Source organism: Rhinolophus ferrumequinum, chromosome 23 (genome assembly GCF_004115265.2).
Source record: "Rhinolophus ferrumequinum isolate MPI-CBG mRhiFer1 chromosome 23, mRhiFer1_v1.p, whole genome shotgun sequence".
Taxonomy (NCBI): domain Eukaryota; kingdom Metazoa; phylum Chordata; class Mammalia; order Chiroptera; family Rhinolophidae; genus Rhinolophus; species Rhinolophus ferrumequinum.
The window spans coordinates 34,268,324-34,282,459 of NC_046306.1; the positions used below are offsets into that span (position 1 = coordinate 34,268,324).

Here is a 14,136-nt window from a genome sequence, read left to right on the forward strand (position 1 = left end):
CAGGTGCGCAAAACAATGCAGTAGCCAGACATTTCACCCCTCACAAAGTGACAACTCCCCTCCCCCAATCTGCTGTCCTCCTGACATCATACGTATCTATTATAATTCCATTGACTCTATTCTCTGTGCTGAACTCCATACCCTGTGACTATATTAAATTATATTTGGCATACAATATTATTCAGCTTCAGCTTCAGGTCTACAGCACAGTGGCCAGGCATCTACACCATCCATGAAGTGGTCTCCCTAATAAGATAAGTGCCCATGTGACACCCTACAAAATCTTTACAACATTATTGATTATATTCCCCAAACTGTCGGAAAGTACAGATGCTTTGAAAATCAATTAAATGAACTCTGTTCATAATTTTAAAAACTTTTGTTGGCCTTATTGAGATTTCCTTCAGTTGATTTGGAATTTTGTGAGATGAAACATTTAAGATTCATGAGAAGAAATAATGATGCTTGTTTTCCTCCATCCAACTTCTCTTTATACATAGCCTGAAACTGCATTCCCCCCACCCCCTCAATGCCACCTTATAATATGAATTCATATTTTTTTTGTTTTTCTTTTTAAATTCAGATCTCTCCTAGATCTCCCGCAATCCAGGCTTCTTCCATCTATTACATTTCAGTATTTCTGATTGTTCTTCCTTTTTCCCCCCAGAGGTACATGTCTTCATTCTTGTCATTCGCTCTTTCTATCTCTACCTGCCTCCTCTCTCTATCTCTATGTCTATCTCTCTGTCTATGTCTATCTCTATTCCTCGCATTCTCTTTCATTATCATTTTCACTACATAGTTCCAGCTTCTTTAGCCAGATTTCTGTTGCTATGTTGTCCTCACAGTTCCCAGTAATATTTCCTATGAGTGTAGGCAGTATTCCTGTACCAGACACGCACAAACAACCTGGCCAGCCCTATTAGAGAGCTGTGATCATATGGCATGTGGCCAGCCTGGTCCCAGCAACCAGCCATCAAACTAAGCATTGTTTGTAGCATAGAATCTCTAACTAGTTGTGCTTTGTATAAGGAGATAAATCAATGACAAGAAGACTTGGTATTGGAAACATTTTCCAATGGTGATGACTGGGATGATAGCCTAAATTTCAGAATAGAATCCAGCTGTAGCACTGTATAAGGTCCTGTAAGCTCCCTGCTCATTCAGAGGTTAACAGTTTGATCACTAGATCATGAAGAATTCAGGGGAAGAGGGGAAGTCTGAGTGAGGAACAGGGTGTCCAGGATGTCAGGAAGAACATCAGAGAAGCTTGGGACAGAGACTTTGCCAACCAGTATTGTAGCATTTCAATAAACAGTGTGGTTGCATTTTGTATATCAGGTCAATGTCAGCCTTTCAGGTGATAAGTTCGTCTTCACGCACATTCTGTCCTCTTGTCCTCCTGATACAAACACACACATACACTAAACAGATATTATCCCCATTTTATTGATGAAGAAATTGAGACTCAGAGAGGGTAGGCCACAAGGGCCAGTATTGGAGCAGAGCTATAAAGCCAGGACTAAATGACTCCAAAGACAAAACTGTTGGGGCTAAAATTGTTGCATGATGTTATTCATTAACGTCTTTTAATATTGGCTAAGGGATCTTGCAGATATTATTTGGTTTTTGCAACAACCTTATGAAACAGTGTGGACTTTATTATCAATCCCGTTTTTAGGTTTGGAAAAACTGAGATTTAGAGAAATAACTTCTTCAGTGTTACTGACAGAATGAACAAAAGATGGAAGATCATTAAGATGTAGAATCTGGATCCACATACTGTTGAACTTTCTGATTCTGGCACCCCTGCTCTGCTACTACACCATGCCTAAAGTCTATAATTGTACATTTTGTGAGAATATTGTCCCCCAAATATCTACTCTTTTCTACAAAGATGGCTATGATAACACATGGCCAGTGGTCATACATTTAGAGTTGTTTTTTCTGACATTGAGTTAGCACTCAGCCAATTATTTTACAACCTGATTCTTCTTAAAACCAATGGCAAGCAACTGATGGCCAATTAACTGTGATTAGAGGGCAGTATGTGACCATGCAACAGAACAATACAAACTAGAGTATGTGGAATAGCGAATAGTAAGTGTCTAAGAAACAGTTGTTGACTTAATTAATTAACACACCCACTGACAAATAAAGTACATGTTCACTAGTTTGGAAAGGAATTAGGTGACATCATTCTTAGTGATGGATATGATGGTAATATTTGGTCTGTCTTGGAAATCTATCTAACTATCTATATACATATGTACAGGGGTGCAAAAAAATGTATACACATGACTTGTATTCATCTTTTATTATCAGCATATATTGAGCATTACAATTTTAATACAGTTTTTTCCTTTCTTAAAATGTGTATACATTTTTTTGGCACCATCTGTATAGATAGATAGATAGATAGATAGATAGATAGATAGATAGATAACGTATTTATCAGGCCAATTCTTCTCAATTTATTTTCTTTTAATTTTTATTAAATTTATTGTGGTGATATTGGTTAGTAAAGTGATATTGGTTAGTAAAATTATATACAATTCTATAATACATCATCTATATATCAAACAATGCTCACCATCCAGAGTCAGTTCTCTTTCCATCACCGTAGATTTGACCCCCTTTACCCTCTTCTACCATCTGCCCTCCCTCCTTACCCTCTGGTAATCACTAAACTGTTGTCTGTGTCTATGAGTTTTTATTTGTCTCGTTCGCTTGTTGCTTTCAGTTTTATATCCCACATATCAATGAAGTCACATGGTTCTTGACTTTTATGACAACATGGATGGATCTTGAGGTTATCATGCTAACAGAAATAAGTCAGACAGGAACTTTACATTTTTGATTGACCAAATATGGAGAATGAAGATTAAATAATTCATATTTTATGATAACATTTATAAATCTGTTTACTGATTTGTAAATATAATTATTTATATTTAATTGCAAAAAAATTCCATGGGGTAAAAATAGTATTCAACAACTTAATTATAATTAATTAATTAATTAAAATACACAGATATTTAAAATGATGTTGATCTGTATGTATTTACATAGAAAGATATCTATAATATATTGTTAAGTGATTAAAAAGATTAGGAAACAGCAATTAGAATATGATCTCATTTTTGTAAAACTAATTCTACATAGTTATGAGAGAAATTCTAGAAGAATAATCGGGGAAATAATATTTATATCCTTTCTTTATAATTAATGATTACGGAGTTCCAGGTATGGAATTAAGTGCCTTCATACATTATTTTAATCCTTACAATAACTCCATTAATGCATTCATCATTATTTATTATATAATTAATTATGTTTATACATAATTAAATATTATATAGACATATATTAATTAATTATGTCTCTTGTCCCAGGCTCTGTGTTAAATACTAGACATACAGCAGTGAAGCAGACAGACACAGTATCCAATGTTTTAACATTATCCTAACTCTACAGATAAAAATTAGAGAGGTTAGCCTACCCATGAGGGGGCTTCTGGTTCAACTTCTGGTTTAACTCAACATACCGACTCACAAGACTCCCATAGGCTACATTTGCTACCAGTCTATTCAGGTGATTATAGCACAGGAACCACAGTTTGCTGGAAGATAGCATCAGGCCTTCCTTTCTGTGAGAGTCCTTGAAGCAGTTCGCACAGTCTTCTAGCAGCAATCATTGTCGGTCCCTCAAATGATGGCTCAGACTCAGGGAATGAGATCCACACTGGGTGGGTGTGGGAGACACTTTAATATAAAAGTTTCATTCCCCATGTAACAACTCCATACAGTGTTCAGGGTCCCCATAAGAATCACTACCACAGTCAGGTATCTATATTTCATTATAGTGTCTCCCAGTTCAAAGGAATTTTGCCAGTCAGGTCATTTCGATCATAAGCAATGCTGCCTAGAAACACAGTTAACATTTACTACTGTAAGATTACCAGGGAAACAACTGGCGAGTGAACCAAAAGGTAAAATTATCATGCAGAAGAAGGGGAAAGGGTTTTGTTAAGTAGCTATACAATAAGCAATTGGCAGAGTAGATTTGGACGTAAGCCTTTTCAATTCCAAAGCCTAGCTAGCTTCTGACTTTACTAAATGGTTTTAAAAAAAAAGTCTCTGGGAGTAAAGCTTTTAGACAACTTTTACTTTCTTCTTCATACTTTCTGAATTCTCAGATTATTTTTTTGCAATGAGCATGAATTTCTTTTGTGATCAGAAAGAAATATTTTCATTAAAAAGACCAGTGACATGAACACATGCTTTTGCCACAGCATTAAGTGAAAGTAGCCAGAAACAAAATGATATATACACTTGTGTTATGATTAGGATGATGCCAAAAGAAAGATGCAGATGGGAAGAAGCCAAGGAAAAATACAAAGCAATCCTAACAGCATTTGAGTCAGGATAGTTGGCTTATGAAGGGCTTTTTTTTCTTTTTCTTTTTCTCTGCTTTCCAGATTTTCTATGAAATACTTGTTATTCTTGGAAAAAACCAAACACATTTCTTAAAGCAGTAAAGGAAATATATTTAGCTTATAAAATATTTCAAATGTAAAAACCAGGAAAACATCATTCTAAGGTAATAGACTTAGTTTTGTATTTCTTTGTATAGATGAATATATTTTATATAAAATTTAAGTTAAGGGTTCAGAGTTCTCAAATTTTCTCAAAAAACCTGGACATGGAAGATGGGAATGTGGATTAGAGAGCAGTTCTGTTCCATTCCTGAAAGTCACCCATGTAACCATAAGAATTTGCCCAGGGCTACTGCTGTGTCTCTGCCCTGACACTACTATTTCGGTGCATTACAGTACCTTCCCTAGGTCTAGGGTCACGCAGTAGAGTGGGAATACTATTGCCCAACTCCTTTCACATGTTACTTGTCTAGTTATTTCAAGATGAAGCTATTTAAGATTTAATTTTCTTTTAAAACTCACATTTTGGGCTTTACATGATCCTTCTTTAGCCAAGGACTCATATAATTGGATAGCTGCTGTTACGTTTTGCATGCCAAAATTTCCAAATAGCAAGGCATCAGCCATTTTCTCCATCGCTTTCAAGTTCCCCATGTCAGCTGCTTTGGCAAAGAGTATGTAGGCTCTGTTTCAAGAATATGAAGTTAGAAGTTTGATTATCAAAAATTACATTTTCTGCTCCATCCTTCATACATATTACTTCTCTCTAACAAGTAGGACGCAGTTGTCACTGCTCCTAACAATACGGTTTAGCTGAAGTCCATTACATCTCTAGACCAGTAGATTTTTAAAATCCCTAGATTAGCCTAAGATTATTGTTTCAAATGTACTGAAATGTATTGTTTCAAATGTACATTGTTTCAAATAATGCCAAAATAATGTATACACGTTTTAAGAGATGTTAACATTTTGGTCACTGTTGCTCAAGCAGTAGTTCGCCATAATCAGAAGTGTCTGGATGCTGATGGTTACCACTTTGAATATTTCTTGTAATTGTAGTAGTCAAATGTGACTTGTATTCATCTTTTGTTATTAGTATATATTGAGTATTACAATTTTAATAGTTTTTTCCTTTCTTATAATGTGTATACATGGGATGGCTGTTTTGCTCATTGGTTAGAGCGCAGTACTCATAACACCAAGGTTGCTGGTTCGATTCCCACATGGGCCAGTCAGCTGCGCCATCCACAATGATTGAAAAAAAAAATGCATACATTTTTTTAACATCTTCTATATATGACAAATAGTGAAGCTGCTAGAAAGTAGAAACATATAGGATACATTAGGCTTGAAGCTTATACACCAAGTGAGGTGAAAAATTGAGGCACTTGTCCTAAAATAGTGAACTCTCCATGACCACTCTCATTATATGAGTATTTATTTTGTAAAATCCACTCTGAATTATATCACAATATAATCAATATCAATTAAAGATAATCCAAACTGGAATGTCACATCTAGGAAGTTACTATTATGAGAAAAACGGTCCTTTAATATTCTGAAATAATTTTCTAAAACAGAGCATATTCTTCAGCACATCAAAGACAGACTGTGTAGAAAAACAATAACCAAACAGAATGTAATGGTTATGAGGGCTCCAGAGTCTAACTGCCTGGGTTCAAATCCTGGCTTCACTACTTATTAGTGTGAGAGCTTCAGGCAAGTTATTTAACTTCCCCCCTCTCTCATGTATGGAATGGGAATAATAATAGCACCTACTTCATAGGGTTGCTGGGAAGATTCAATGAGATAATCCATGTAAGGTGCTTGGCAGAGTACATGGTACAGAGTAAGTACTCAATACATTTAGCTATAATTATTATTATTATCATTATTATTACTGTTGCATAGATTCTAAAGTTTTATAGCATCGCAATTTTTTCTCCTGTAGTTAGTGGGTAAATGGTGTAAAAGCTTAGTGATTACAAATATAGATGCCATAGGATTGCATTACACTGCATTGTTTGTGCTGGCAGAAGTCACCTGGACCTGATCTCTATAACAAGTAGTGATAGAGAGCCTTGCAATATTAAAACTTGTGTCAGAGACAGACAGTGCTTTTGGGATTGATTTTCACTTTTATAACTTCCTTTTTGCTTACGGTAAGATTATAAAGCATTAACGTCTACCTATGACCCTAATTCAAATGCAGCAATAAACACACAAATCTAGCACTGCTATCAACTCAGAAAGATTAGAAGATTCAGCTTTATGTACCTCTTATCCAGGCTGATATAAAAATAACCTACTTTTGGCCAAAAGCTGGAGCAGAATAGAATGGTCAAAAAGGTCTGGGACTGAGAGGTATGCAGGTAGGCATTAGGGTCCTGGGGGGCAAAACAGAGAATAGACTCCAGTTAAATAAAAAAAGTCAGGAGGTTAAGCCAGAAATTGATTACAGTCAGAGCAAGCTGCAATTCTGAGGACCAGAAGGCAAAAAATGAGATGGAAGATCTCAAAGGTCAATGAATGTAAATGTATGGCATGCAGGGATAGGCTTGGCATCAGGATACAGATTCCCTGAAACTCTTCTGTTTCGTGGCTTTTGCTGCTGCAGCTCCATTGCCTGTTGGATGCTTGGACTCGAAGGGCACCAACCTGAGATGGGCTGCAGGAGCCAGCAGTATTCCCATTCCCTCGTCCCAGGGTCAGAAAGACATTACAAAACCAATCCTTCTGTGCATCTTTGATTCAAAGGGAGGGGTGGATATCTAGGTCACCCATCAGGAAACTCCAAGGTGCTATAAGGAATACTAAAAGCAGGACCCAGGGCTGGAGAAAGTTGTTGGTAAATTAGGTAGGATTAAAATCTGGGTTGTAATCCCCAAGAGGGAAAGAGAAAAAGAAACTGCGCAGCAGGGGCAGATCCCCAAAAGAACTTTAGTTAGATATCTGGACTATCTCTAAAGGATCTGGTATTGGATACTAAGGTGGGTGCTGGGGAAGGGGGAGGCTAAATGGATCTCTAGGACACATCAGAAACTTGGTGTGGGACAGCAGCATATCTTCACACTTGCTTTCGTGATGGGGAGTAATTCTTAATGACAGCTAGCCCTGGCTGTCACTGAGACTTCTTGACTTCCTCGGATAAGTTTGTGTTCCCCTGACATGCTTGCTTAACATCTGTACTTCTTTTCATTTATTTATTTTTTAATTTTTAAAGATTTTTATTAAAATATAGCTAATATACAATATTATATTAGTTTCAGGTATACACCATATTTATTCACCATTTATATACCTAAAGAAGTGATCACCATGATAAGTCCAGCAACCATCTGACACCATACCATGCTATCACAATATTATTGACTATATTCCCTTTGCTATGTATTACATCCCCAAGACTTATTTGTTTTATACCTGGACATTTGAATCTCTTATTCCCCCTTACATTCCCCCATTTTAAATTTTCAATTACAGTTGACATTCACTATTATTTTATATTAATTTCAGGTGTACAGCATAGTAATTAAACATTTATATAATTTAAGGAGTGATCCCTCTGACTAGTCCTCACCTGGCACTATACACAGCTATTACCATATTATTGACTATATTCCCTACGCTTTATTTTACATCCCAATGACTATTTTGTAAGTATTAATTTGTACTTCTTAATGCCTTCACTTTTTCACCCTGCCCCCAACTCTCCTCCCATCTACCACCTTGATAAATCTAGTACCCATCTGATATCATACATAGTTATTACAGTACTACTGACTATATTCCTATATTATACCCTACATCCCCATGACTACTGTGTAACAACCAATTTGTACTTCTTAATCCCTTCTGCTTTTTCACCCACCCGCAAACCCCATTTGGCAACTATCAAAATATTCGCTGTACCTATGAGTTTGTTTCTGTTTTGTTTGTTTATTTCATTCTTTAGATTTCACTTCTAAGTGAAATCATATGATATTTGTCTTACTACACTCAGCACAATAACCTCTAAGACCATCCGTGTTGTTGCAGATGGCAAGATTTTATTTTTTTTTATAGCTGGGTAATATTCCACTGTATATATGTACCAGCTGTTCTTTATCCATTCATCCACTCAGCGTCAACCAGGTTGCACTCATATCTTGGCATTGTAAATAATGCTGCAATGAACATATGGATGCACACATCTTCTCAAAGTAACGTTTTGGATTTCTTTAGATAGATACCCAGTAGTAGGATTACTAGGTCCTTCTTTGTCTCTTGTTATACTCTTTGTTTTAAAGTATATTTTGTCTGTTATAAGTATTGCTACTCCAGTTTTTTCTTCTTTCATTTCCATTTTCATGAATTTTTTTTTCCATTCCTTTACTTTCAGTCTCTGTGTGTCTTTCTATCTGAAGTGAGTTTCTTATAGGCAGCATATGTATAGGTCTTGTTTCTTATCCATTCAGCCACCATATATGTTTTGATTGGAGCATTTAATTTATTTACACTTAAAGTAATTGTTGATGTGTAGTTATTACCATTTTGTTCATATTTTTTTTTCTTTTTAAATCAGTCCCTCTAAGATTCCTTGTAATACTGGTTTGGTGGAGATTAACTCTTTTAGCTTTTTCTTGTCTGACAAGCTCTTTATCTGTTCTTTTTTTGGGGGGGAGGATAATGATGGGATATACATATACGTATATTTTTAACAGGACTTTATTGGGAAACAGTATGTACTTCCAAGACTTTTATCCAAGTCAAGTTGTTGTCCTTTCAGTCTTAGTTGTGGAGGGTGCAGCTCAGCTCCAGATCAACTCCAACAGGCAACCTTGTGGTTGAGAGGACGCGCTCCAACCAACTGAGCCATCCAGGAGCTCAGTAGCAGCTCAGCTCAAGGTGCCGGGTTAAATCCTAGTTGCAGGTGGCACTGCCCACCATCCCTTGAGGGACTCGAGTTCAACCAGCAACCTTGTGGTTGAGAGTCCACTGGCCCACGTGGGAATCGAACCGGCAGCCCTCAAAGTTAGGAGCACAGAGCTCCAACCGCCTGAGCCACTGGGCCGGCCCTCTGTCCTTTGATTCTAAATGATAATTTTGCTGAGTAATCTTTATTGTAGGTCCTTGCTTTCATCACTGAATATTTCGTGCCAATCCCTTCTGGCCTGCAAAGTTTCTGTTGAGAAGTCAACTGACAGTCTTATGGGGGCTCCCTTGTAGGTAACTAACTAACTAGCTTTTCTCTTGCTGCTTTTAAGATTCTTTGTCTTTAACATTTGGCATTTTAATTATGATGGTTATTTGTGTGGGCCTCTTTGGGTACACCTTGTTTGGGACTCTCTGTGCTTCCTGGCCTTGAATATCCATTTCCTTCACCAGGTTAGGGAAGTTTTCTGTCATTATTACTTCAAATAGGTTTTCAATTTCTTGCTCTCTCTCTTCTTCTGGTACCTCTATAATGTGAATGTTGGTATGCTTGATATTGTGCCAGAGGCTCCTTAAATTATCCTCATTTTTTTGTATTCTGTTTTCTTTTTGCTATTCTGATTGGGTGTTTTCTGCTACCTTATCTTCTAAATCACTGATTCAATCCTTTGCTTCATCTATTCTGTTGATTTCCTCTAATGTATTCTTCATTTCAATTATTGTATTCTTCATTTCTAACTTGTTATTGTTTATGTTTTTATCTCCATTTTTATGTTTCCTGTCTCTTTGTTGAAGTTCTCCTTGTGATCATTGAGCATACTTATAACCAATGTTTTGAACTCTGTGTCTGGTACATTGCTTGTCTCCATTTTGTTTAGTTCTTTTTTCCGGAGCTTTGTTCTGTTCTTTGTCTCCCCATTTGGCTTCCTCCCTGTGTTTGTTTCCATATATTAGGTAGGGTTGCTATGACTCCTGGTCTTAGTAGATTGCCCTTATGTAGTAAGTGTCCTATAAGGCTCAGTGGCACAATTTCCCTGGTCACTAGAACCAGGTGTTCCAGGTGTGTCTCTTGTGTGTGTTGTGTGTGTCCTCCTGTTGTGGTTGAGCCCTGGTTGCTGTTTGCACATCAGTGGGAGGGAATGACCCTTGGGCTGATTGGTTGTGAGGACTGGCCATGACTACAGTGGATGAGTTGTGGTGCAGCTGAGTTGTGCTCACCCTATAGAACAGGATTCACTTTAGCAGGGCTCTGGTGCCTGCTTAGTCTGCCCTTTGGGCATGTCATCCTTGGAGGCAGCTGGGTGATGCTCCAGCTCAGTCCAAAGCTGGCCACTGGGTATGCCAGCCCTGGGACCTCCTGGGAGAGGACCTGCTGTAGGCAAAATTCAGCTGCATCCTGTGCCCTGCCCAGGGCCTCCTGGCATGAGCCACGAAACAATCCATACATGGTCTCCACCCACACTGTACTTAGAGGTGCCTTGAGAGGCCAAGCTGCAAATCAAGGCTGGCTCTTGCTAGTGCAGGGCTTAGGGCTGCTCAGCTAAAGGTACAGGCCATGCTGAAGCCAGATGCTGCTTATTTGGTTTTGTGAACCTCTGTGAGATTTTAGGAAAGTCTGCAGCATGATCCAAGGCAGGCAATTTTTACAGAAAAGCCACTGGAAGCCACTTGGGTGTGTCTGAAAATTGGGTGGGGTGGGGTCTCAGAATTTCCAGGGTGGGGCCAAGTTGATGAAGACTCAAATATGGTGGCTGTCTGCACCTGCATGCCAGGAAGGGGGATGGATCAATGAAAAAACAATGGCTTCAGCCAGCTCTTCCGTCTGGGAGAAAGCTGCTTCTCCAGCCCGCAGCCCGAATCCAGACAACGCAGTTCCTCCCCATATGTCCCTGGTGCCTTTTGAGCTGTTGTCACAGCGCTGGAGCTCAGAGTGAGTAAGTCTGTCTGTGAGTAAGTCTGTGTGTGGGCCCTTTAAAAGGAGTGGCTCCATCTCACTCAGCCACAGTCTCCACTGTTTTTCACAGCCAGAAGTTGTGGGGACTTCTTTCCCTTGCAGTGGAACCCTGGGCTGGGAAGCCTGGTGTGGTGCTGGGACCCCTTGCTCCTCTGTGGGGGATCCTCCACAGTTGAGACATCCCTCCTGATTTTTAATGGTCACATGTGGGTGTGAGATCAGCCAGTTCCACCTCTCATGTCTCTGTCCCTGCTACCAGTCTTGAGGTAGCTTCTGTATGTCCTTAGTTTTAGGGCTTTGGTTCAGCTAGACTTCAGGTGATTCTCAGTGATGGTTGTTCTGTAGTTTAGTTGAAATTATGATGTGGTTATGAGAGGAGGTAAGCACAGTGTTTACCTACTCTGCTATCTTGACCAGAAAAATCAACATCAGTACTTAATAGTACTGAATTGTTCAATAATTCTCCTCTCATACAGACAAAGAGGCTGAATGAATGAATGATGAATGAATGAATGAATGAGAGGACGAGCTCCCTTTCTTCTTGTTGACTTTGAAAGAATTACAGGATCTTTCTGACTTTCCATTTCCTCCTCTATGATTTGGGGACAATAGTCTATGTCTAACAATATATTTGTAAGCAATGAATCATATTAATCATATTACACACATAAATGCCTAGGACATTAACTAGCACAGAATAGGTGCTTATAAATGGAAGTTACTGATGTTATAACCAGGTTCATAGTTGCGTGCCCCCATACCTCTATACTCCTCACTTTGAGTTTTAAAGGAGAATTAATGGACTCCGCCGTTGTCCTGTGTAAGGCTGGCTATTGCAGCTCTGGGATGCTTCCTCTATGGTTTGCATGCCTAATTTGTGTGAAAACAAAAGATGTCTCCTTGTTGTGGGGTCAGAGCCCATTCTTTCTATTATTGGTTCAAGACACACTTGCTTTCTTCTCTCCCACACCTTCCACTTATCAGTTAGAGGGATAGAGATAAAAACAACATATGCTTATCTCCTGGTTACTATGTGTCAGGCATTGTTCTAAGAGCTTAACTATATTATTCAGGGCAAAAGAAGGTTAAGTGACTTGCCCAGGATCACACAAACAGTAAATGGTAGAGCTAGGATTTGATCTGAAAGTTTTAACTTGAGACTTGAGAAGTAACCTCACATTGTGCCCCTCTTCTGAGAGGAGAAGACATTTCTGACTCCCCTTTAGACAAAGTAGACAAGTGAAAAGAAAAAAACAATGGACATGGAGTGAGATCATGTAGCAACAGCTTGGTCCCTTCCCAACTGTGTATTTGTGATCAATTCACTTTAACATTCTTGAATCTCTGTTCACAACTTTTTAAAAGGGAAGAATGAAACTCTTCTCAACTAAGAAGGCTATTCTGGGGATAAAATCAGATCACATACATGAAAGTGTTTGAAAACCAGAAAGCAGTATACAAATGCTCAGTTGGGCAGAATAAAGCATTCTAAAGCAACTACTCTAATTCAAATGGCATACACTTAATTTCATTTGGAAAAGCTTACAAACTAAAGCTGAAAAACAGAACATTTTTACATGAATACTCAGATAAGTGCTTTAATTCTGCATTTCAGAATTTCACGTACAGTTCTTGTTTAGGCTGATCATTTGTAAGATACTTTAAACACTATTTGATTCTATTAAAAACAAATTATGGGAATATAAGCTTATTTGTTATCCCGATAAACTTTTAATGACAAGCTAGATTAGATTGTTCTTTTTTCTGTCAACATAACTTGGCTTATGTAACTGGATGAAGACTTACTCGGCTTTTTGTTTTTGTCTTTTAGACTGCTGGAGAATCTTGATGCCCATTTTAAATAGTTGGTTTCCTTCATCTGTGAAATTTTTCTTTGCTTGCTTTTTCACTATATATGAACAAAAAAAGAAAAGTAACATTATTTTTATGTTTTATATTTTAAAAATAATGTGCCGGCATATTAGTTTGAATTTTGTTCTCCTTATTTTTTAACCTCTGCATTGTTTCTTGTTTTCTAAAAATTTTTTTAAATTAAATTTATTGGAGTGACAATGGTTAGGAAAACTACATAGTTTTCAAGTGTACATTTCTATAATACATCATCTATATATCACATTATGTGCTCACCACCCAGAGTCAGTTCTCCTTCCATCACCGTATATTTGACCCTTTTTACCCTCCTCTACCACCTCCCGCCCCCTTATCCTCTAGTAACCACTAAACTGTTGTCTATGTCTATGAGTTTTTGTTTGTTTTTCTTGTTCCTTTGTTGCTTTCAGTTTATAACACCTCAACCTTGGTCAGAAGGTAGAAACTGCTTATAAAAGTACCCTCTTCCAGTCTCTTATGAAAGCATTTGGAGGGTGGAAGAGACAGAAAAATGCTTCTGATGGTGGGAGGGAAAGAGATGTTCGCAGTCTGGGATAGGGATGCAAAGTCCTGCAAACAGAGGGTGGGAAGCAAGGCCTTGAATAGAAGGTCTTAGCTGGTCTGCCTGGTGTACCCTAGTGGCTGGGTCTTAGGCATCAGACTCTCAGCTCTCAGACTCCCTTATCTGAGCATTGCCCATAACATTCAGAGTCATAACATTCCAAGAAAACATGAGGACATAAGCAACTAGCATCTCAAAGATGACTAGTGTGCACTTAAGATTAAAGGAGAAAGTTCGCTCTGCCCAAGGCTCCCTCCTTCTCCCCTAGAACCTTTCTTTCCAAGACCTTTCTAGCATGACTGTTGGGGATGAGCATGAGGAGTAAAACAGGGCAGAGTGAGAGTGCCACACCCAGGACCTTGGGGAAAACACATAGAA

The 14,136-nt window shown here is 38.2% G+C and overlaps 1 protein-coding gene across 3 annotated transcripts in view; it reads right to left on the reverse strand.

Annotated features, from left to right (window-relative positions):
- Nucleotides 1-13,177, reverse strand: part of SEL1L2 (SEL1L2 adaptor subunit of ERAD E3 ligase) — a 68,734-nt gene extending 55,557 nt beyond the window's left edge. For 2 of the 3 annotated variants that reach the window (XM_033095031.1, XM_033095029.1), the window contains exons 1-2: nt 13,113-13,177; nt 4,961-5,123 (exon numbers count right to left, since the gene is read on the reverse strand). In XM_033095031.1, coding sequence (XP_032950922.1) covers nt 4,961-5,123; nt 13,113-13,162 — 213 coding nt within the window. In that variant the 5' untranslated portion in view covers nt 13,163-13,177. The remainder of the gene's footprint in view (nt 1-4,960; nt 5,124-13,112) is intronic. The other variant, XM_033095030.1, reaches the window with a different exon arrangement.
- Nucleotides 13,178-14,136: the final 959 nt, after the last annotated feature.